The 21684-nt window shown below is 36.7% G+C and overlaps 3 protein-coding genes across 3 annotated transcripts; all 3 read right to left on the bottom strand.

Annotated features, from left to right (window-relative positions):
- Window positions 1–758: 758 nt before the first annotated feature.
- LOC140771402 (uncharacterized) lies at window positions 759–3654 on the bottom strand. Its single transcript, XM_073112928.1, has 4 exons — window positions 3500–3654; window positions 2325–2469; window positions 1912–2229; window positions 759–1565 (listed from the first exon to the last, which is right to left on the bottom strand). The coding sequence occupies exons 2-4, from the start codon at window positions 2466–2468 to the stop codon at window positions 927–929; spliced, it is 1101 nt and encodes a 366-aa protein (XP_072969029.1). The 5' UTR covers window position 2469; window positions 3500–3654; the 3' UTR covers window positions 759–926.
- A 572-nt stretch (window positions 3655–4226) lies between these two features.
- Window positions 4227–8989, bottom strand: LOC140771451 (growth-regulating factor 5-like). Its single transcript, XM_073113016.1, has 3 exons — window positions 8546–8989; window positions 7574–7943; window positions 4227–5118 (listed from the first exon to the last, which is right to left on the bottom strand). Exons 1-3 carry the CDS (start codon window positions 8739–8741, stop codon window positions 4617–4619), a joined length of 1068 nt encoding a protein of 355 aa, XP_072969117.1. The 5' UTR covers window positions 8742–8989; the 3' UTR covers window positions 4227–4616.
- Window positions 8990–13894: 4905 nt separating this feature from the next.
- LOC140771112 (tlg2p-like protein a) lies at window positions 13895–20686 on the bottom strand. The gene is made up of 8 exons (XM_073112513.1): window positions 20233–20686; window positions 17980–18253; window positions 17567–17656; window positions 17373–17450; window positions 16550–16627; window positions 16340–16405; window positions 16178–16258; window positions 13895–14618 (listed from the first exon to the last, which is right to left on the bottom strand). Exons 1-8 carry the CDS (start codon window positions 20427–20429, stop codon window positions 14511–14513), a joined length of 972 nt encoding a protein of 323 aa, XP_072968614.1. The 5' UTR covers window positions 20430–20686; the 3' UTR covers window positions 13895–14510.
- Between the last annotated feature and the right edge of the window lie 998 nt (window positions 20687–21684).

Genomic DNA, 21684 nt, shown 5'->3' with positions numbered 1-21684 from the left:
TGATCCTGGAACACTAGTTCAACACATACATGCTACTATTATATTATCCAACTTGCTTATGCATAGAATGACTGTTAGGTTGGAATATGTACGCAGCTTGTATTCAAAGGCCTTTCAGAAAAATGCGTGTCAACTTTCAAATCAACCAAAAGTCTCATTCTTTGCTTGGCATCTTCCTGTTGTTTTCTGGATAGAGAAGTGATCCAATAATTGCACAATTTTACTCACAAATTACTTGCAGGACAAACGGACAATCTAATGCTCCTATCTGTATTGCTTGATTAACAACTTAGGCGAGGCAACTTATACAAGTGTAGATGAAACAAATTCCAAATTCCAAGGACATGAAACAAGACAAAAGAAGAAACAAGTTTTCTTCTCTGTGGCAGGTAACCTGACGAGGGTTTGTTCAACAAAACCACCCAAGGGACTCAAAAGGTCATACCTGCCACACCAGCATAAATTGATACCCTGGTAAAGTATAGCTGTTATTTTCTTTCTTTTTTTTATTAATAAAACCCAGTCTCCCCAATGAAGCAAGCAATAGAGGACCATCGAAGGCACACTTCATGCCATTTCAACATCTCCATCAATTTCACAATTAATTCAAGAACAAACACAACCGACCTACTACAATAGTGCAGCCAAGACAGCAAGACAGCATCTTTTGACTTGGCCCCATCTCATAAAAAACACAAGCTTCCAATTATACCAGAAAAGAAGGAATTAACAACACCGATTCTAGTCAAAGCATAATAGATCAATAATACCAATTGATTGATTTTTATTTAACTTCTCACCTCCCCAAACAGTGGAACAAAGTGTTTTGAGAAGGACTAGTCACACATACATTGAGAACAAGCAAGCGGTCCTCTTCCACAACATGGATAGTAATACTTATAAGACAGTCTAAATAGTGAATACTATCAGAAACACACACTTGCACTGGGTGCAGAAACAGAGGAAGGGTTTGCACCTGCTCCCTTAAGAAGAAGTGGATCCCAGACTTTTCCCTCAACCTCGCCACAATGTCCATCCTTATTTGGATAGAAAGCTGCCTTTGTTGTAGGACCAACAGATTCCTTAGATGCAGCTGCAGCCTTCAAGCGGAACCGCTCAGCTCTTGATCCAATTGTCTGACCTAAGATTGAGGCTGCTATGGTGAACGCCATCGCAGTCTTTGGCATCAACACAGACTTCCTCAGCATGGCAATGAGTGGAACAGCAGCATGGACAGCTGCAAACCACTGCGGGGAGAATTTCTCGGTGTGCTCCCTCCATACTCCAAGGGGAACATTAGCTGCCATTCCAAGCAAGGCTATGGCTAGCATTTTTGAAGGCAGAGGCTGGGGACGGAGAGTCTTAACTAGAGCTGTCCGGGCTAGGGCTGCCCGTGCAGCAACTATAGCTGGTGGGCACTTCAGTTTCATCCCAGGTGGTGGTTGTAGGGCCTTTGCGACAAGGGGTAGGACACCGCTCACTGCTCTGTAGGACTTAGCAATGGGGCACTGCCCAGTTTCCAACCAATCGTTGCTCGATGCCTCATGTGATGAATTACCTCCTTTCTGCATCCCGGGAAAAAAAGAAACAAAATGAATATATAAGAGATCAATTGATGAAAAAATTGCTTCATCCTTCAACTGCCTTTCTAATCCTTGATAATAAATTAATAATCAGAACAACTAAAAATATCCAGAAATTGTTCTCCTGGTCCTCCAGGGTATGCATTTCCATGAAACTTAAAAAGGGTTGAACAAAATAAACCTTTAGCTGAGAAGAAATATATTCTAATATACTGATGACAAGAATAGGACGTATTAGCTGCTCTATTAGAACTAATTAATAGACATGGTTATCAAGAACCTTCTAATCTGTGAATGATTAAGGAAAATGTTTGATCAGAGGACTAACCTGTGAAGAATGGTCTTGCTTGGAGGATTTCTTCTTCTGATTCTTCCACTTATCGGAGAAAAAATTAAAGCCAAATGGTCCTCCAAACCCAAAAGCTGAGAGACTAATAGTTGCTGCTTTAGCTGCTAAAGGGTTAAATTGTGGTGCTGGTGCTGGCTCACATACCACATTCTCATCACGCATATATGACACCACATTCTCATCACGCATATATGATTTTCCTGAGAGCGGAACAACACCATCTCGTCCATGGAAAAGCCTGAATGCTGTGTCAAAATTAGGACCATCTTCAAATATTGGACCCTTTGCTCCTTTAACCTAAAACATAGTACCAAATATTACAACAAAAGTAACTATCAACTCCTTTATATTAGAGTTCCCTTGGAATATAGAGGATGATCTTAGATTCTTACAGCTGCAGGAAAAGCTGAAGAGAAAGCAAAGCTCGTAGGTTCATTGATGTTTCTCAAGAATGGGCATCTCTGAATATCAGGATGGCTCAATGATTTCTCAGTTGCTGGTGATTCACAGGAAAACCCGCTGAAGAAAAGATCCATCCTGGAAGAAACCCGATGAGTCAAACAAACATAAATAAAGATTGCAAACTGCAAACAGATAATCAAATAGTAAATAAGAACTTCTCACACAAGTTTCACCATAACTAATTATTTTCAATGGTCAGTCAGATAACAAAAATTCTAACAAAAGTCTGTCGTAAGATTGCAAGTTTAACAACAATAAGGGGAAAATGGGAACTTAGATAAACAGACAATGTGTCTCCCAAGAAATAACTTAACTAAGTTGCAGTGTCATAAATCACCAAGCACGATACAAGGAAATTTGTGAGAACTGAGAAGTATAATCAGATGTCACGGCAACTGACTCACAGGTTCTGAGAAATCTTTATAGTATTAGGAATCGAATAGGAAACACATTCCAGCATCAACAGAAGATAATCTAAGTACCTAAACCACCGAGACACTATTTAGCAACTAACATCAATTAAAGTAAAGCAGGTATATAATATTTCTTGAGACAGGAGCGATGAGACAATGAACGGAGAGTTGGAGATCGTCTAATCTGAAAACTAAAAAGGATAACAGAAGATCAGATAAAGTAAATGCGACATAGATAGAATATCCCAAAGGAAATCTAAGTAGAACAAACTTGTGTAACTAATAAAATTTCTTCAAGGCTTCAGATTTCTTCTCTTGTGCATGTACGAGAGAAAGGTGTTAGATTTCTTTCTTCCTTTCCCAAATTTGATATCAAAAAGTCCTCCAACAATTATGCAACAATTGAGCAAACCATGGAGATAGAAAGACACCAATGTCTTATCAAGTTCTAAAAGTCAACTATAGATCTCAAGAAACCCTAGAACAACCCAACATATCAACCACTACCAACGAGATCTCAAAATCCAATCAATAAGAAAAGAAAACCATCATAAATTCAAAACAACTCCAGAAACGGCAATGATATTAATCACGATTCACAATTCAAGGAAGTGGATCTCATCAGAAAGGACGAAAATAGAACGATCTAATCGAAATTAACGGGTAGAAATTAAAGGAAGCCATCAGAATACCTCGAGAAGCGAGAAAACTGCACAGAATTTGCTCCTTTCTTGCTTGTTTCCTGTTCTTCTCGCAGCGGCGAAGGCAGAGAGAGCTGAGACGAATCGTGTGGTAAACACGCACGGGGGGACGTCTCTCGTTTCCCTTCTCCTCTCTTTTCCTTTATTTAGTCCTCGCTGGTCGCTCCCCGAAGGGGATACCGGTTGTACCGGTCAGTGTTCCGGTTTAGCCAGTTACTCGGTTTCCGTGCAAGCCTGTCTAACCACGTCTTTTGGAGAGAAATTAACCCTGACCGTTCGATGAGATGTATAAAGGTTTTCTTGGTTTCTTTTTTTTTTTTTTTTTTTTTTTTTTTGCAAACTAACCCACTTCCATTTACTTATTTACAGATGGGCCCATTTTTTGGGTCTTCCTAACTCATAATAAAGGTTCTGGGTCCGATTTCATTAAGTATTCTATCAGTGGTATGATCGGTCTATTTAGTGGATTGTGATCAATATTTTGGAATCCTAAAGCACAATCAATGGTTAAAAAGATGCTAATAAATAGTTCATAAGATTCTATAGTTCACAAGAGCAGATGAGAGTATAACATTTGGCTGAAGTCCAGATAGTTATTCGCCACTTCAAACAAACACAACGAGCTTGCAGATGTTTTTATCTCCACATCTAACAAAAGCTTATTTTTTGAACTTCTTCCATCCTGTGACTGTATGACATCATTAGGAAACTGGAGCTGTTTCAACATGAACATACTAGTAGATTTTTCACAGGTCCTCGTAAAGATGCTAGATATCAGAGATAGTCCCTGAACCATGATACATTTGGCAATAGATATTGAAATCATTCAAGCCCACCATTTTGAGCAGCTTAGCAGCTCTGAAACCACTGGATGATCTCTTCACTAAACAAGCCTGCAGGCAGGCTTTTTCCTTATTTCTCCAAACATCTGGACTGAAAACTTGTTCCATGCAGTCTTAAGGAAGTCTTAGTACAACAAAATGAAAGTAGCATACAGAAGTAGTTCAGTCAAACACCCTTCATCAAAACAAACTGGGGACTTTCTCTGAACAACAAGCACTCTAGCCGCATCTGAACAAGTGTGGAGATCCAGTTCGGCGATCTTGCGTCAATCAAGCAAAGGACAGGTTAGGGGGGATGTGGGGGCATTGGGAGACCTGGAAGATGTGGTGAGGTCGGATGAGGCCATCGGAATGGAAATTGACAGCTGGGTGGTGGAGAACGATGTCCGGTTTGATCTGTCCTCTTCTATATCTGACCATGAATCTCTCGCTTGAGGCCACTCGTCGAAGAAAGGTCGAAGAGCTTGGTTTTTGTTCTTTACAGGCTCCAAAGAACCATATTCACTCCCGAAAAAGGAATGTTGCTGCTGCTCTCCTGATAGCGAGCTGATAGTTACTTGCCCAAGATCTTGCATTGGCTGGAGGTGAGGGTAGGCACTCTGTAAAGTAGGTTCACTGGCTTTAGACGATTGAAATGAGGATACACATGAAGGCATCAAGCGCCAGGAGCTGTCCACTGGAGAGTCCAGGCCAAAGGTCCTTGCACTTCCAGAAGCTTCAGACAAGAAACTGTGCTCATCCACTGCAGCTTTAACCCCATGTAGATACCTGCATGATCAAGACAATACAGTACATAGATGGAAAAAATCAATTAGATAAAGAAAAATGCTAATTAAAATTAATACACAATATTCTTAGAAAACTAGGATCAAATGCTTTACTTTGTTGTTTTAAGAGAGTATATATGTTTAAATAGTTAATAAGACAAGAACAACAACCAAAACCTTTGATTACAATCTACTTGGGGTTAGCGTATGGATCATTCTCCTGATCTCCTCCGTTCATCTCTATTTAGTATTTTAGTTTAACAATTTGTGTCAAATCAAGCACTTTCAGCTTCTTCTTACTAATTCTCCTGTTAGTTTTGGTCCCCCTGCCGGAACATTCTTTTTGAATGAAATCACTATTTTGTACTGGTGCATTTGTGCTGTCCTTGGACATGTTCAAACCATCTTAATCTATTCTCACAATATTTATACTCTAAATGTACTACCTTAAATTCTATTTGATATTTCATGATGTTTTAATAAATTAATTCCTTAATCTTACCTGTTTTAGTAACACAATCGTCAATTCTTAACATCACTCATCCATTCTTAACATCCTCATCTCAGGGACACAAACTTTTTAATTGTCGCTATCCAGTTCCCCATCAACAAAGCATTGATTGTTGTCTAGTTGTCTTCTAAAATTCACGAGGTATATGACGAAAGGTATTATAAAACAAAAAAGTCGAGTGATATCAGAGAACACAAGCTTCTAACTATTAAAAACAGCATTAATGCTAGATAAACCAGATGAAAAGAAGTGTGAAGAGAACAACACCGCTTGGACATAGAATTAAAAATACTTTGTCAGCAGACAAAGCAAGCTTAGAGTAACAATGATATCTATTATAGATACAAGCAAATAATTGGGTAAAAGTGATGCTATACCTCTCACGAAACCGAAGAGAAAGGAAACTGACATGTTACTGCATTTAAACAAAATAAGAAGTAGGCCACCAGTACTTGAGTCAGTTGGCTGGTTGAGAACAACCTTAATAGTCCAAGGCCCAGAAAGCACAGCTGATTTAAACTAAATGGAAGAATATATGAATGAAAAGAGATGTTGTAAGACAATAGTGATTGATGGTGATATGAAGCTTAATGATCAAGTAAAGTATGAAAGAAAGCTTAATTCAAACAGAACCTAGAACCCTCGATTTATGACCATTAAACAATTAGAATGATAACTTGGCATTTGGAAATGCAATCAAGAATATTGTTTTTTAACCGTTTGGCTAGCCAAAAGTAGAAACAGCACAAACTATGAGGAAGGCAGAAACACAAAAAGAAGGACAAGATTCATTCGTACAGGGCATCCACAAATTAGTCTTACTTAAAACTAATAGCGTGATAAAATCATAAAATACTACAAAGAGAATGGGAAAAAAAATCATCATATTTTGTGGAAAAGAATCGCTTTCATATCAAGAAAACAAAGGAGATCATCCAGTGCTTTTGTAAGGAAGAAATTTCAACCTCATGTGGAGTGGAACATGTCAAAAGGCAAACTCACAAATAAACCATAACATTTAACACTACCTGCATCAATTGGAATTTTTTTTAAAAAAAAAAAATCTCTTCAAACACAGCATAAGAACATAAGAAAGAGTACTGAAAAATTTCTATGATTCATGATCCTACTCTTTGCAGGTAACTCTATATAGGTAGGCACAAAGTTCAATCTACTAGCATAGTAAGATATGAGTTTGTTCAATAAACTTTAGTATAATATGATCTAGTCAAGACCAAAAGGGTTGCCTTAATTTCCAGTTGTTATAATATGCAAAGAAGGGCACGTATGATGTATTACTGATCGAAGATACCCAAAAGATGATATCATTTCCTAGATTCTGAAGATGATATTTTCAGGTGTGTGATAGAGTTAATGAATTATCATTCATCCTAACCAACAGTTGGATAAAGATGGAGTTACATCCTAGCATGCAGAGGCACATAACTATGATAGTTATGTACAAATATGAGCTGATCTGAGTTGTACTATTAAGATTGTATCAGAAGACCACAATGTTGAAAACCCAAATAACAACCAAGAGAAGGTTCAGCCCACAGAAAACACAATCATTATTTTGATGAATTGCAAGTATATGCAGTCTAGAAGATTCTCGTAAAAAGGGGAAAAAATCAACCAATAATTATTAGCCTTAAGATTCTCATATCTAGAAAAAGTATATTGTGGTCCAATATGGCCTACCGCTTACGCAATGGCAAATAATCATGCAACAGTTATCAATTGCTTTCATAGTCAAAACCTAAAAAGGGCAATCACAATGCAACTCTAGGAATGACTGATAATGAGAATTTATATATGATCACGTCTGTCAAGCACAATAACATCCATGTTGCACAATCACATCCCAACCAAGATAAATATTCATACTTATAAGGGCAAACTCCTTAGTGTATACTAAATAAGCTAACAAGAAAGAAGAAAATACTTGTTTCCGTAGGAGCTAGTGTTGATCTGAAGCTGAGAGGAGCTGGCCCTGCCTAGGGACAGACCCTGAGGGTTATTACCAGCTGCAATGGATGGCAGGGAGATGGTCTGGAAGCTGCCGTTGCCGCTCCCACTTGTGCTGCTCCCGGAGGGAGTGAGAGATGTCACAGTCGACGAGGACGACTGCGACTGGGAGAGGGCTTGCGATTCCACAGGCTTTCTTGAACGGTTTCGACCACGATGCATGTGGCGCTCACAATACTTCGAGTCAGGGTATGCTTCCTTGGAGCACCGCCATTTCTTCCCGTCGGTCCGACGGCACCGTCCTGGTTCTGGATCCAGCTTTTTCCCATAGTAGGTATAGTAGCCCACTAACAAAAACTACTCATATTAGCATCCAAGGGAGCAAACAAAAACCGAACTTCTAATGTAATTTCTTCTGAATCAAGCCAAAAAAATTAATAACGAGTGACGATCGGTAGAGAAGATCATAAAATCAGGCCTTTCCAGCTCTGAGTGAACCGGAGAAGCCAGAAAAAAAAGGTTTCTATCAAGATCTCTGAAAAGCTGAACAAATAACAGAAGAAATCTCCAAGAAACCAAATTTACTACAGTAAAAGAAACATAAAAGAATCTCATCGTTTGAAGCACTTGCCTAGAGTCAGATGAAGCCTCGAAGGCCTCAAGCAAATCCACAAGAACAGCGACAACTCGACCGAAACGACGAAAGAAATAGCACACAAGACCAAAAAAATCACTTTCTCCACCTTATCACATCACACAAATCTGAGGAAAACCCCATAATAAAAAAAGGACCTTAAAAGGAAAATTTTATCATAGCAACCTACAGATAAAAGCGAAAAACAAACTTTTATCACCAACAAAACTAGATTTTACCACCAATAGAGTAAAATAAATCCCAATCCATAGTAACCCAACAATAAAAGAACAGAAAAGGGACGAAATCTCTTACGGGCGGGGTGGTGATAGTATCGAGCAGGAACAGCCTCAAAACTCCTCCTGATCGGGACAAGGAGATCCGGCGGAATGGGGACTCCGGCGATGAGGTACTTAAAGATCAGCGCTTGGTGCTCCAACTCCACCCACTGCGCCGCCGTGAAAGGCGACCGGAAACCTCCCCCCGCCCCCGCCGCCATCGAGCTGTTCATCCCCTCCCTCTTCTAAAAGAAGAGAGAACCCAAATAGAAAAGGAGGAGAAACGAGGTATAAGAAGGAAACGAGGACGAGGACGAGGACGAGGAGGATGATGAGAGGTCAGGCATGGCGCAATGCCGTCGCGTCCTCCGCCGGCGAGCGAGAGGCGTAGGGTTTCCCCATTTTTTGCGGCGGCGAGGAGAGATACACAGATGGAGAGAGAGAGATAAAGAGAGACAGAGACAGAGAGACAGAGAGGGAAGTCGGTGGAGGTAGGAAGTGATGCTTATATAGGAGAAAAAGAAAGAGAAAGTACTTTATGGTAATTTAATGGTAAAGGAGGGGGTTGAGAGAATCGATGCTGCTGCTATTAATGGAGAAGTGTGGGTAATTAACCAAATACTATAAATTCGAAGGGGGAAAGTGTTAAAAAAAGGAGCGGCCTTTTGCAATAGTGTGTGTTCGCCAAGGGAGACAACGTATCAGCTTGGGCGTGGGAAAGAAAAGGCTGGGTGTTATATGCTTTCCCAATATAGCTGACAGTTGCTGCATTTCCACGTAGCTTTGTTTTCCCTATCTCTCCTCTAATCTTATCACAACCATGTAATAAATTCGTTTTGCATATAATTTCTAAGATTAGAAAAAAAAAAAAAAGGGATTTATTCTTCTTTTATTCTATCCCCCACTATTTAGACCCATTAAATTATCATTTAAATCTCTTTTTTTTTATACGTAGACCTAGTAAATTATTGAAAAAAATAAGCTAAAAAGACTAAACCACTCTTTCAGATAGAAAGTATTTTGAAAATTTTATCTCTTATTTTCTCTAAAAATTTGAGATAAAATATAAAGAAAAGAGATGTTTTAGGGGTCTATTTACTCTAATATTCTATTAGACATAATTACTATTTAATTGATGCTTATTTTGTTATAACAGAATGCATATAATTTATATAATAAAAAGCCAGTTGCATAGTACTCGGTTTGCATAGTTCTCTCAATGCTTGAATTTCTGGGGCTTTTGCAAAGGGGATGAGGTAATGATTGGCTGCACAAAAATAATGAGAGACAATTATAAAAAATATAAATAAAATTAAATATACTACCCCAAATTTAAAAAAAAATTAAAAAAAAATTAAAAAAAAAACTCTTGTTAGTTTTCTAACAGTGAATTAAGGCTGCCAAGGATCTACTTACAGTCTCATGCACTAAGCTGGCTTTTAGTAATTGGCAATCTTCTGCATGCAGTAAGTGGTATACTTTTTATCACTTTTATGAGGTCCCACATGCATGCATGCCCTTTAAACTTAGGACTCTTTCTTTAACTCCACTGTTGTTGGAATCTTCTTACTTAGTAGTATTGCTACTTAGATTGTAAATTTTATGATCTGTTATCATACTTTGTTTTGGTTCATTAGAGTTCCCTACACACCAGTGGATATTTGTCCATGAGAAGAGTAAGGGAGTGTGATCTGGTACCTAAAATATAAAATTAGGTTATTTTAACTATCGCTTAGTATCGCGTTGCGTTTCTGAAAAATAAAAGTGTTAATTTGCCCTCTGAATTATAAAATAATGCAAAAATGTTGTTCGAAATATAATATATATTTAGTAACTTATACTTTTTAATCAATCGGTTATCTAACATGATATAAATTGCAATCGGATGCAATCGAATGCATATTTATCATCAATCATTGATCCATGTGGTGTATTAAATATTGCACCAAAGAGGGTAGTAATTTTTTTTAATTCTTCAAAGAAAATACAAAGTAAAATTATGATTTACGTAGTAAAAATATAAGAAATATTTACGTGAAGGATTGTTCATTTTCATGTAGACTTGCTTATTTATTTTACGCGATGTATTAATCCTACAAGCTATAAATAAATTGATTTTATGAGATATATATATATATATATATATATATATATATATATATATATATATATATATATATATATGATTAATTATATAAAGCTAATTCGAGCCTAAGTTTGAGTTTGAGTTGAGCTCTAAGATAAGAATGAGCAGTAGACCAGTAGTCCCAAAAAAATTTAAATAAATATTTTATAAATCATACTCTATATTCTATTTATTTTGTGATTCACACTTTATATTTGATGATTTTTGTAAAATGACCATTCATTTTTCTCTATAATTCTCATTTAACACTTTAACATTATTTTGACTAACCGATATTGATCAAATTACTCAAATACTCTTATCACTATTTTTCTTCTATTTGTCCATCATTCAAAGAAGACATGAGTAATTTAGGTATTTATAAATTATTATATATATATTATAATATAATATTTCTTTACTAGTACCGTTAAATGAGCATTATAAGGAAAAAAGTAAGAGAAGATTAATCATAAAATAAATAAAATATATAAATATAATTGTAAAATTCTAAAAAAAAAGAGAGGGAAATAGAGAGAGAGAGAGAGAGAGAGTTGGACGGTGGATTGGGGGATGACAAGTAGTGCACGTGACGCGTACGATGTGGACCGGGGTTAAAGCCCGTCCTTTGTCCTCCGGTTCAGGTGGTATGGTGGGTGGATTCGGACCGGGACCATCTCTTGTCCCTGTCGGTAGTTGAGATGGTAGCCCACTTCCTCCTTTGTGGTCCTAACTACTCTCTCAATCTCAACGATGGTTAAATTCTAATTTTTACTCTCTCTTTCTCTCTCTTTTTTCAACCAAATATATCATAATATAAAATAAAACACTATCGGATAAGGTTTCACAATAGGTGGTAAGATTTTTTAGCTACCTCCTCATCCCCTGCTTCTGGCTGGCAAATATTGCTTAGGATTATGAGCCATGGATGTACTTGGAAAGGGAGAATCTTTGGTGTCTTTTGGAATGCCAGTAGCATTGATTTAATTTAAATTATAGGTCTATGTATTACTAAGTAATAGTTTAGCCAGTTAAAATTACTTAACAAATCTTTGTGAAGATTACTATTAGTTGTATCACTACTCGCTATTAAGCGAAGCAATTAGGTCGGGTTAGCCGGATTCGAGTCGGGTTGGCTCGTGATATTGTAAATATAAACACAATCTATTTATTAAAATTAGTTAGAATTTCTAAACACGAGTATGACCTATTTATTACACTGTTATATTAGTAGCGGGTGGCGCAAGTAATTAAAATTTATACAAAATATGGAGGTTTTTTTTTTTGGAGTTGTAATATATTTTTTTCTCTTATCATAAATGAGTTAACTAGGTTATAAATGATTTAATTGAGTTATAAATGTGTTATAGTGTCATAAATAGATTTACTAGTTCCGCCGTAACTCATAAATATATTAAATGAGTCGAAGTAATAAATACGAACACGATCTATTTAATAATTGGGTTGGGCAAGTTAACTCATTTATAACCCGAGTCAAACTAAACAAAATCCAAACCCGTTTAGAAGTCGGATTATCGAATCCAAAGATATCACCTTCATCCAAATTATTTTGGGGTTTCAACTTATATATCAGAAAAAAAAATTATTATTTTGGCTAAACTATATATATAAAAAAAGAAATAAATTTTTTGTAAAAAGAAAAAAAAGGAAAGCAAAGAGTAAGGGTTTAAAATAAATATAGGTCGAATGAACTCGGAGTGGACCTCTGCTTAGATCCGGTCCGTATCGCTGTTCAGCCAATGTGTCGGGATTTGAGACCAAACTTTAAATTGCTTGAGAAATAAGTTGACCCTCGATGAACCCGTATCTGGGACCATCCCTCCTCTGAATTCTTCAAGCTGATTGCCTCCTACCATGGCTGCAGTAACTTCCTGACATCGCACCCACCTGGCGACCGCCCATTGGTTGGGTCGAAATTCTTGGGTTGCTGACGACCTTTGCTGTTTAAGAATTTCAGACCAAAATCGGTAGGTATCTTCTCTACGACCTAACATGTTAGAGAATTGATTCTAACTCAAGTAATTATTATTAAATAAAAATTATTTTGTCGGTAACTTTACTCCACGACTCGACAACAACTTAGAGCGATATTCTAGCAATATTTAGTTCAGAGTAATAGCTCAGCAATGTATACGATTTAAAGTCTAGAATATGCGATTTAATATGTTGACTAAAACTCATTAAAATCTAAGTGTCTTTGTATCCGAAAATAATTTATCTTTTATCTAATATGATATAGCGATGGATACCTCCCTTACGACTAAAAGGATCATAGGGTTGATTTAAACTATAAGTAATTATTATGAAAAGAATTGTTTGGTGGTTTAGTAGCTTAGATCAATAACTCGGCTTAATTAATGGCTCCATTATATGGCAGCTTAGACAAGTAGCTCGACAGCGCGATAATTTATTTTAAAAATATCAAAAAGTAAAGGCAAAATTATAAGTCTCCAATATAGTAGTAATCGAGTCTTACCATAACTTTAGATTCACTAAAAAAAATTAAGGTTGATATTTAATAAAAAAATTTATTGAATTAATATATGTACATAATTGAGTTTGTTGTAGCCCATTTCTTAGCTAATATCTTCATCTAGCTTATATAGCCTACATACACATAATAGATTAAAAAAAAAAACCAAATTATAAGGTCAGCACTGTATCCTACCCTATGCTATAATTTGAGCTCATTGTGATTAGTTTTTTTTGAGAGGGTTGACAGTAATTATCCAACTTATATATCCAGAACAATAACACATTTGTCTAGTATATGATTAGCACATAGGTACATAAAGCAATAGTCTGTCGATTAAAGAGATAAAAGGCCAGAGTATGGAATTATGAGAAGTTTTGACTCGCGCGGTTCGGAGGACCTGAAAGAGTTTCAGGTCAATGGGACAAAAAAATTCCTTTTTTCTTCTTCATCCAATCAAAATTCTATTTATAAGACATATTATTACTTACTTTTATATTGTTCTCAGAAACAATCCTGATGTTCTTGATTCTTCACATATATGCCTTTGTAATTGACCATTTATTTAAATAAATCACCCTAAAATAGAGCCGTGGCTCTCCCCTTTAGTGACTTCTTACTACTTTAGAAATTCTTCTTCAAAGATAATAAAATATTTCTTACTAAAGGTAACTCTCTTATCGATATATTGCTATGCAAAACACTGTCTCAGAAAGTGATTAACTAGCACTTACACAGTTACTGGATAGCAACTACACTTTGAGAACTATAGTAAAATAGTAAATTTCGATTACCAGGATTGGCCAAAATGTCCTCAAAAGAAACCACCATCATTCAATGATGGCCAAGTAAAAGAATTATATTCCTAGTCTCGGTTAAAGCTTTGCAAACATTACATCCGGCCTTTGAGAAGTGTGTCACGAAAATATTTACTGTAAGAAAGACAAATAACAGGATCAATTGTCGCAGTAAAGAATGGGGACCTCGAGTACCTCACGTGGTCTAACAACAATCCCGACGCAAAGGGAGTTTCCAAGAAAAATAACTCTCTATGAAACCTCTTCAAAACTTTGAACAGTCTTTAACAATAGGAACCAATTCAAAAATCTTCCTCTCATCTATCCATCAAGTGAAGCATGCATCCATATGTTGTTGTTGTTGTTGTCGTGGTGGTGGTGGTGCACTATCCAACCATCCTGGTCTAGCAATACAGGAATCTTCCAGCTTGAAAGCATCAGCAATCCATAGATGAGTTATAAGTTCAGGTCTCCTGATATCAATCAAGCATATTCATCTGGACAAACACTAGGTAATGTTTCATGGGAAAGCGTGATGGTGGAGATCACTTGGAAACGCATCTCGATGGATGTGAATCTGATTGAATCAGAAAATGAGTTCCTTCAGGATTAGAAGAACTATCATGATGAAACACATTATGACAAGGACTGTGGCACACATCACCATCCCCCCTTTCTTCTGTGTTCTTTCAGCCTGCATATAAGAGAATGCTAACATGTAAAAATGAAAAGAAAAAAAGAAGAAGCAAAAGCTCATATTGCTTACGTACTGGTGCTGGTGTTCATTTTGTGCGTTATGGAAAGGATAAAATGGCGGGAAGCAGAGAAAATACATGCAGATTTCATCAGCACTATAACTACAACAACATCTCATAGTTTCCAAATTATAGACGTAATTTATAAATCTCCATAAACAAACAGTATGGGCATGTTGATGTCAGCTGTCTACAGAGATAAATAGATCAATAACTAGTTCCATTGGGCACCTGAACAGAGAGGTTACAGTATAGGATATCAAAATGAATTCTCTTTCCGAAGCTACTATTAGTCCTTCTATACCTAACACCACAAGTGCTTGTAATAACCAGTTCACTGATATTGGAAATATTATTTAGTCAGCCGGTTGCCACAGACTTGGCCTTTTGTTGGCAAAGCACCATATGGCGCTCTATCTTCTTCACAAGATAGAGCTAGGGCAGCAGGAATTCTCCAAGTCACTGTCTTATAGTACTCAGCTCTTAATCTCACACAATTGTATACAAGGCTCGTACACAGCAAAATGGAATGTTTTTACATGTAAAGGGATCAGCCCTTAATATAGAGGCAAAAAGGACATAAATACGAGTGTTCACTGAGTAGTGGAGGCTCAAGATAAGAAGGATGGCCTGATGTTCTATAGGTTGTCCCCTTAGTTATGTGCACACTGTTCTCTTTGCAGCTTGCACAAAGTCAGCTTTCATTAGTTCATCCCAGCAGTAGGGACACTTCCTAATATCACATAAGGCTGCAAGGGGTTGATTAGCTCTCCTAAAGTCAATAAAGGTTGTTGCAAGTTGGTCTGTCCAACAGCAGTGCAGCACTAGTCCTAGTCAGATCGGGGCACAAACTTGAGTATCTCTTGCTCAACAAAGATTGCAATTCATTCTGCTTGTAAGTCAAGGGTCCCACAAAGGAGGTGAATTATTGAAAGTCAGAAAAAACTGCTCTCCCTCCTCTAATCCTTTGTTGTTGTCTTGCCTGCTCTATAACACCTCATCCTTCAATCTGCAATGTTCAGCGTAGAGAACATGGTGTCCCTCCAAATTACTGTGGTGCTCTTCAAAGACGAATTAGTCACAACCTAATTTAGGCCCTTGGACACTTGGGCTAAGGTAAAAATTTTGATGGGCTGTGACATGATGCTTTAAAAGGGCAAGAAATATTAAACTATGCTCTATAGGATTCTGAGAACCGTCCTGGAAACAAAGCCGATACAATCTTACCATCCAGTAACAGTTAACTGGACAGTTTAAGAACTCAAGTCAAACTTTAAACATATAGGAAGATTCAAGAACCCTAGTTAAAAGTAAGCATCTTAAATGCCATTGGCTACAGCAACAGTAGATATATCAGTAAGCTTGGCAAATTCCCAAACTCCTGGGCTGATAAAAAACCAACTATGGGCCTTAAAAAGGTAGATTTCAATTACCCTTGGCAAAAGACCCCACAAAGAACAAGCAAGAGAGGAAGATTAGAGAGATTAGAGATTGGCACCTTCTGCAACTGTTTAAAGCCTTCTTCGACTGAAGCTGCAACATTCTGTACATTATAGTCTATCCGGTCAATGATGGTCCCCTATGAATAAAAGGTGCATCAGAGTTAGACCATTTGCCATCATTGTTGACTCTTAGTTTTTCTAATTGCAATATACAATACCTGATCTATTACAAGAACAGAGAGATCCTTCATGATCTGAGCAAGCTCTTTAACTGATTCTACAACCTTCATGCAATATTGAAGTCAGAAATTTGCTGAAGAGAGAGGTATATCATATATGTCTGGTTATATACAGCTTTTTCATGGAGCAGCTAACAATAAGCTACAAGCTCATGACTTTGGAAGATTTATCAGATGAAAGACTGTTACCTGTGTAATTTCTCTCTCCCTCTCTCTTGTGAATGCTTCACTTTTTTTCAGCTTTGACATCTGAAGATCAGAAAAACCCTGCAATCCAAGTATAAAGACCTCCACTGAATTTTATTAATCAGGACTAAACAGTAGTAATGTACCAAATTTCTAGGATTCCACTTCATGCAACCATATAAACAACAGAAATGTCTGCAAAGAAAGCTCAACTTGCCAAACAAACCATATTCTGCACTTTCAGAATCTACTAGAATAAGCTAACAAATTGAAGGTTAGCCAAGAGAGAAGGTTATCAACTATCTATGAAGGACTCTTCAGATAACATTCAGATCCAGAGACTCTTGCAGGAAGTGAACAGAGAAAACCATCCAGTGGTTTTGCAATAACTTAGTCAAAACTTGATGGCATATAAATGGAGTTAAAAGTACAAGATGACTATTACTAATTCGGAAATGCTGATAGTTGAGGTGGTTGAAGAAAACCAGCAAAATTCTTGAAAAATGGAGCATTATTTGGTTGGACCGGTCCAAATTCAAAACTAAATCAAGAGGACACAACTAAGCAACTTCTGAATGGTTCAACTGATGAGTGATAACACCACAATGACAAAGATATCCAGAGAAGCAGGTTCCAAGTCTATGGAAATCTAATTGGCTCCAAATCTATTAGAAATCCAAATTCAATAGACTAGATTTATGCTGGATCAAGACAGAGATTCACACTAAATGTATACATATATTTTCCTTTTATTCGAATAATAGAAATATATGCTCGCAAAATTATATTATATGCTAATTAGTATGTGAACATTTGAGCAACATACCACATCAAGAAAGTCATCCTCTTCTGATGTGGATCTGGTTCCATTTAAATTCATCTCCAAATCAACACCATCTTGACCCTAAAAAGGCATCAAATAGTAGTATAATATTATAATACCTCTGAAAAAGCTGATGGCATTTTCAAAAACCAGTTGAAAAGAGAATATGAAATATTAAAAAAAAATGAAAGTTCAACCTCTTTTTGCTGTTGAAGCCGCTTTAGATAAGAAGATTGTTTTTTTCTGAACTCCATTGAAAGGCTTTGAAGGTCAGTTGCAAGTGATCTCTGCAGGAAAACAATAAAAAATCACAACAATTTATACTGCAAAAGTGCGAAGGTGCAGAATCAGTAAAAGATAAGTCAAATGAATTTTGCAATGATGGTTCTAATGATTCACTTCAAGTTGTACTGCAGTACTCTTGTTGCCTAGCCAAGTGAAGCCACAAAGCAAAATCTTCAGTAGAGTAGCACATTGTATCAAATACACAGCTTATTTAACATTTTAAAAAATGGTTCTAGCTTTCTGATCATTTGGCCTCATAGCAGAGTCAAGTAAATCAACAAGATATGCATAGTCAGCATAATTGTCAAGATGAGTATCATCATACCTGGACATTTTTCCGAACATTTGAATCTTCAGATGGATCAGTAGATGAAAGCTTTTGTAATCTCTTTTCCGATCTCTTCAGTAAATCGGTAATCTCGTGAGTAAGAACCTCGATTGCATGTTGGTCGTCCATACCATCTGCAAAAGAAGGCATTAATGCTTTTGCATGTGCCTTGGCTAATTCTCCCATTTTTGTCCTAGCTCGTTGCATATTTGCGCCTATTTCTTCTGAAACATCCACCCAAGCTGGAGGCAAACCAACCGTAACTGCACCTCTATTTGCAACAGAGAATACTAGGTGTTACACTTTGAATTGCAGCATACTATCAGACAAGCAGTGGAGGCAATAGAACGTATAAAAAGACGTCCTCTTTTACTTCATTATTTTAAGGAAATAAAGATGAATAATCTACCTCATATGCATAATGAAGATAAGGAGGAAGCACCCTAACTGCCATCCATTATTTAACGATGATAAGCAAATACTTTACTAAGAAAAATCTCTTGAAGGATGACAACAATCCACAGAATATGGAAAGATAAGTCAGCTTAGAAGATTTGTAGGTTATCACTGTGATCAGATAGCCCATATAGACAGAAAAAAAAAACTGCTGTAATTTCATTTTTGCTTTAGTTTTGAACACATGCTCTTCCATGCCACTGATCTTTAATTAAAAATATGAAACAGGAAGACATAGATGATAATAAATGTTCCCTAAAAGGCATATCCGTGATCAAGGATTGTAGAGTCGTGCCAAGCCCGTATCATCCGATATGGGTACAGGATCAGAAGACACTCATTATGTGCTGCACGAAACCTATTAAATTAAGTCAAAATGACTCAAATTGATATATCTAACTTAATTTTGCTAATCTATCATTTATAAGAGTCATTCTATAGCAATCTAGCATTTTGGTGCAAAATGTAGCAATCAAAGGGGAAATTTGATTTCTCTCAGAATTTGCCCCAAATTTCAAGAAACCTGAAATTAATATGTTAAATTCATTCAAATTGGGTGAAAATAGGTGTAGTAACATGTTAGATTAACTCTAAATGAGCTAATTTGAATCCAAATTTTATAACTTTAGACTAAAAGTTTAGAATAATTAGAAATTATTTGAAAATATTGATTTTCCTAGAATTATTCAACTATTGTCAATTAATGAATGTCTTCAATCATAAAATGTGTTTAATCATATATGACATATCTATTTGATTATTGCTATATCTTTAACAAAATATATCATTTATGATACTTTCTGGGGAATGTAGATATTAGAATATAAAATATGTCTAAGAAACATATTAGAGGCGTGCCAATGGCAAACTAGATACGGGGTGTATAACTGCCATGGAAATTCTTATCTGTGATACAATAGGGAGGAAACATATTTAGGATTTTGCATTTTGACCATTTATGCCTTAAAGAGATGTAGCATGCCTGACATCAAAAGTCATTTAGTTTCTTCATTGTCTAAGTTCTTTACCTTCCAAGGGGGAACAATACTTTATGCCCATTCTCCCTCGTTATGAGACTAAACGCGACCAGAAGGGCAGAGGATTCTATCCACCAACTAGCCAATTGGTTCCATGGGACAGGCTAGACCCTCTAATTTTGAAGTTTTGCATTCGGCAAGATTTTTTAGCAACTAGTTGAGTTTACCTTTAAAGATCCTTCAAAAAAGCAAGAAGGAATTCCTATAAGAAACTGGACTCAAATATTCACAATCTAGAGAAGTAAATCTCATTGACCAATTTCTGAAATTTAGAGTTCTAAACCTTTAGTATACATGTATAAATATGTCCCTTAATGGGAAGTAGCAAGCTCAAGTTATGTTATAGTCCATATGCACATTGGATAAGCAAGTGAAGGATAAAATTTTAAATACAAAGCCAATTCAGACGGAGTGTACACCCACATTAAGCGCCATTTCTTGAAATTAAATATTCAGAAGAAGCGTCACTTCTTACTAATTCTGACCTAAGCGAATCTCCAACCTTATTATATGTCAATTCCCTAAATGCGTTAAAATTAAGGGAAATTGGTCGCTGTATGGGGCTGCAGAGATCTCATCAAATTTAACCAAAATTGAGCAACAATTTTCCACATACAACATCTCTTAGTCTAGATCCACTACGCAGTCGTCATGTAAGAACACCAGGTCTATGATTTCTAACATAGATAGATCGGATCGGATCGGATAAACTTAGAGATCACAGAGAGAGAGAAAAGAGAAGGAGAAGCGCGCAGACCTGGAACCGCCGGGGTCTTCCGTGCTCAGAGGAGCGTACGGCCGATCCGATCGCAGCAGCGAAGCGTTCACGAGCTCTATCACGGGCCCACCTCCTCCTCCCGAAGAAGACGAAGCGCCAGAAGGTGACGGGACCCGAACGCTACGAAGGGCATCTCGATACTTCCTATATAGAGGCGTTCGATTTCTCGTCGCCATGGCGAGGAGAGGAGAGATGAAACCCTAGACGGAGTGCTGGAATTCAGTCGAGGAAGAAAACCAATGCGGCGGCGGAGGAGGAGGAGGGAGGAATGGAGAACGAGATAGATATCGGCGATCTAAGTGCGGTTAGCGCGAAGTCGTCGACGAGCTCAGGGCTAAGAATTTGGCGATCTCGGGTAGTTAGGAAGGAAGAAGGAACATCGGGTACTTGGTAGAGAAGGAAGGTGCTAAAATGCGCCGCCCCTTTCTGACTGTTGGAAGTTATTCACTTATTTGGGCTGTGGTCGATCGGATCTCGTATGGTAAAAGCGGATCGGATCTTGCTCAAACTTATATCCGTATCCATCATTTCTGGAGCATCTCTCTCAAACACTTTAACATTTTATTGCTATCAAATTGCATTCAATACCTCAACGAAGATTGATCTTCTATTTCATTGTTAGTTCGACCACAAAGCCTAAGACTAAAAGTTCTAAAAAAAAATAAGCTAATTTATAAACCAATATTCCCCATGTGGTGAACTGATTAAATTTAGACCATATTACTTTCTAAATGGCCAACCAATTTTCTTTGGCCTCTACTTCTTTCTTCGAGGAAGATGAAGATATGATTAAAAATAAGGTTATTTTTATCTCTATCCAGACTATTACAAATAAACATTATTTTTATTCAACCCTTATCCCATTTTTCCCAATTAAACAGCAAAAAAAAGGGATAAAAAAATTATTTATTTTGGTTTATCTAAGGATAAATCTTTATTTTATCCAAATTCTAGTTTCTCCTCATCCTATTGCCAAACGACGCCTTAAAAAACTACAGGAAAACTGTAATAAATCTCACGAGCTTTAGCAAACCAGTGAGAAACTCTACTTATGGAGATCTCCAGATGCCCATTCAAAAAAGCTAAGCATCTTAATAGAATAAAGAAGTGCATCATTTAGTAGATGAAAAAAAGATAGAGATACCCTTAATTAAGAGCGATATGTGCACAACATAATAAGGGTGTTTCATCTTTTAATAATTAAGTGAATTTAAATTTAATTGTTTGTTAACTTTCATACGATTTTTTTGGAGGTATCTCTATAAAAATCTAAGTGTTTTAAGATATATATATATATATATATATATATATATTATATATATATATATATATATATATATATATATATTTCCTTTCTTGTATTTAAAAGCATGATTCACGACCGCATGTTAATTTCTGTAGCTTCTGTAGAATTGGCATAAGATTCAAAGG

This window comes from Typha angustifolia, chromosome 11 (assembly GCF_048772165.1).
Source record: "Typha angustifolia cultivar Huaian chromosome 11, ASM4877216v1, whole genome shotgun sequence".
NCBI classification, from domain to species: domain Eukaryota; kingdom Viridiplantae; phylum Streptophyta; class Magnoliopsida; order Poales; family Typhaceae; genus Typha; species Typha angustifolia.
The sequence above is the reverse complement of the archived record's forward strand: the minus strand, read 5'-3'. Positions and strand labels throughout refer to the sequence as shown.

Bases quoted from the DNA above. Each gene is read 5' to 3' on its own strand.
- LOC140771402 (XM_073112928.1), bottom strand. From the start codon at position 2,468: ATGGATCTTTTCTTCAGCGGGTTTTCCTGTGAATCACCAGCAACTGAG. The intron at 2,230-2,324 runs GTAAGAATCTAA...ACTATGTTTTAG, and splicing joins CTTCAGCTTTTCCTGCAGCT to GTTAAAGGAGCAAAGGGTCC. The intron at 1,566-1,911 runs GTTAGTCCTCTG...CCCGGGATGCAG, and splicing joins AGCAAGACCATTCTTCACAG to AAAGGAGGTAATTCATCACA.
- LOC140771112 (XM_073112513.1), bottom strand. From the start codon at position 20,429: ATGGCGACGAGAAATCGAACGCCTCTATATAGGAAGTATCGAGATGCC. The intron at 16,406-16,549 runs GTAACAGTCTTT...TATTGCATGAAG, and splicing joins GGGAGAGAGAAATTACACAG to GTTGTAGAATCAGTTAAAGA. The intron at 14,619-16,177 runs GTGCCAATCTCT...TCTTATATGCAG, and splicing joins GCTTTAAACAGTTGCAGAAG to GCTGAAAGAACACAGAAGAA.
- LOC140771451 (XM_073113016.1), bottom strand. From the start codon at position 8,741: ATGAACAGCTCGATGGCGGCGGGGGCGGGGGGAGGTTTCCGGTCGCCT. The intron at 7,944-8,545 runs GTAAGAGATTTC...AGTTTTTGTTAG, and splicing joins ATACTATCACCACCCCGCCC to TGGGCTACTATACCTACTAT. The intron at 5,119-7,573 runs GTATTTTCTTCT...TTGATCATGCAG, and splicing joins ACTAGCTCCTACGGAAACAA to GTATCTACATGGGGTTAAAG.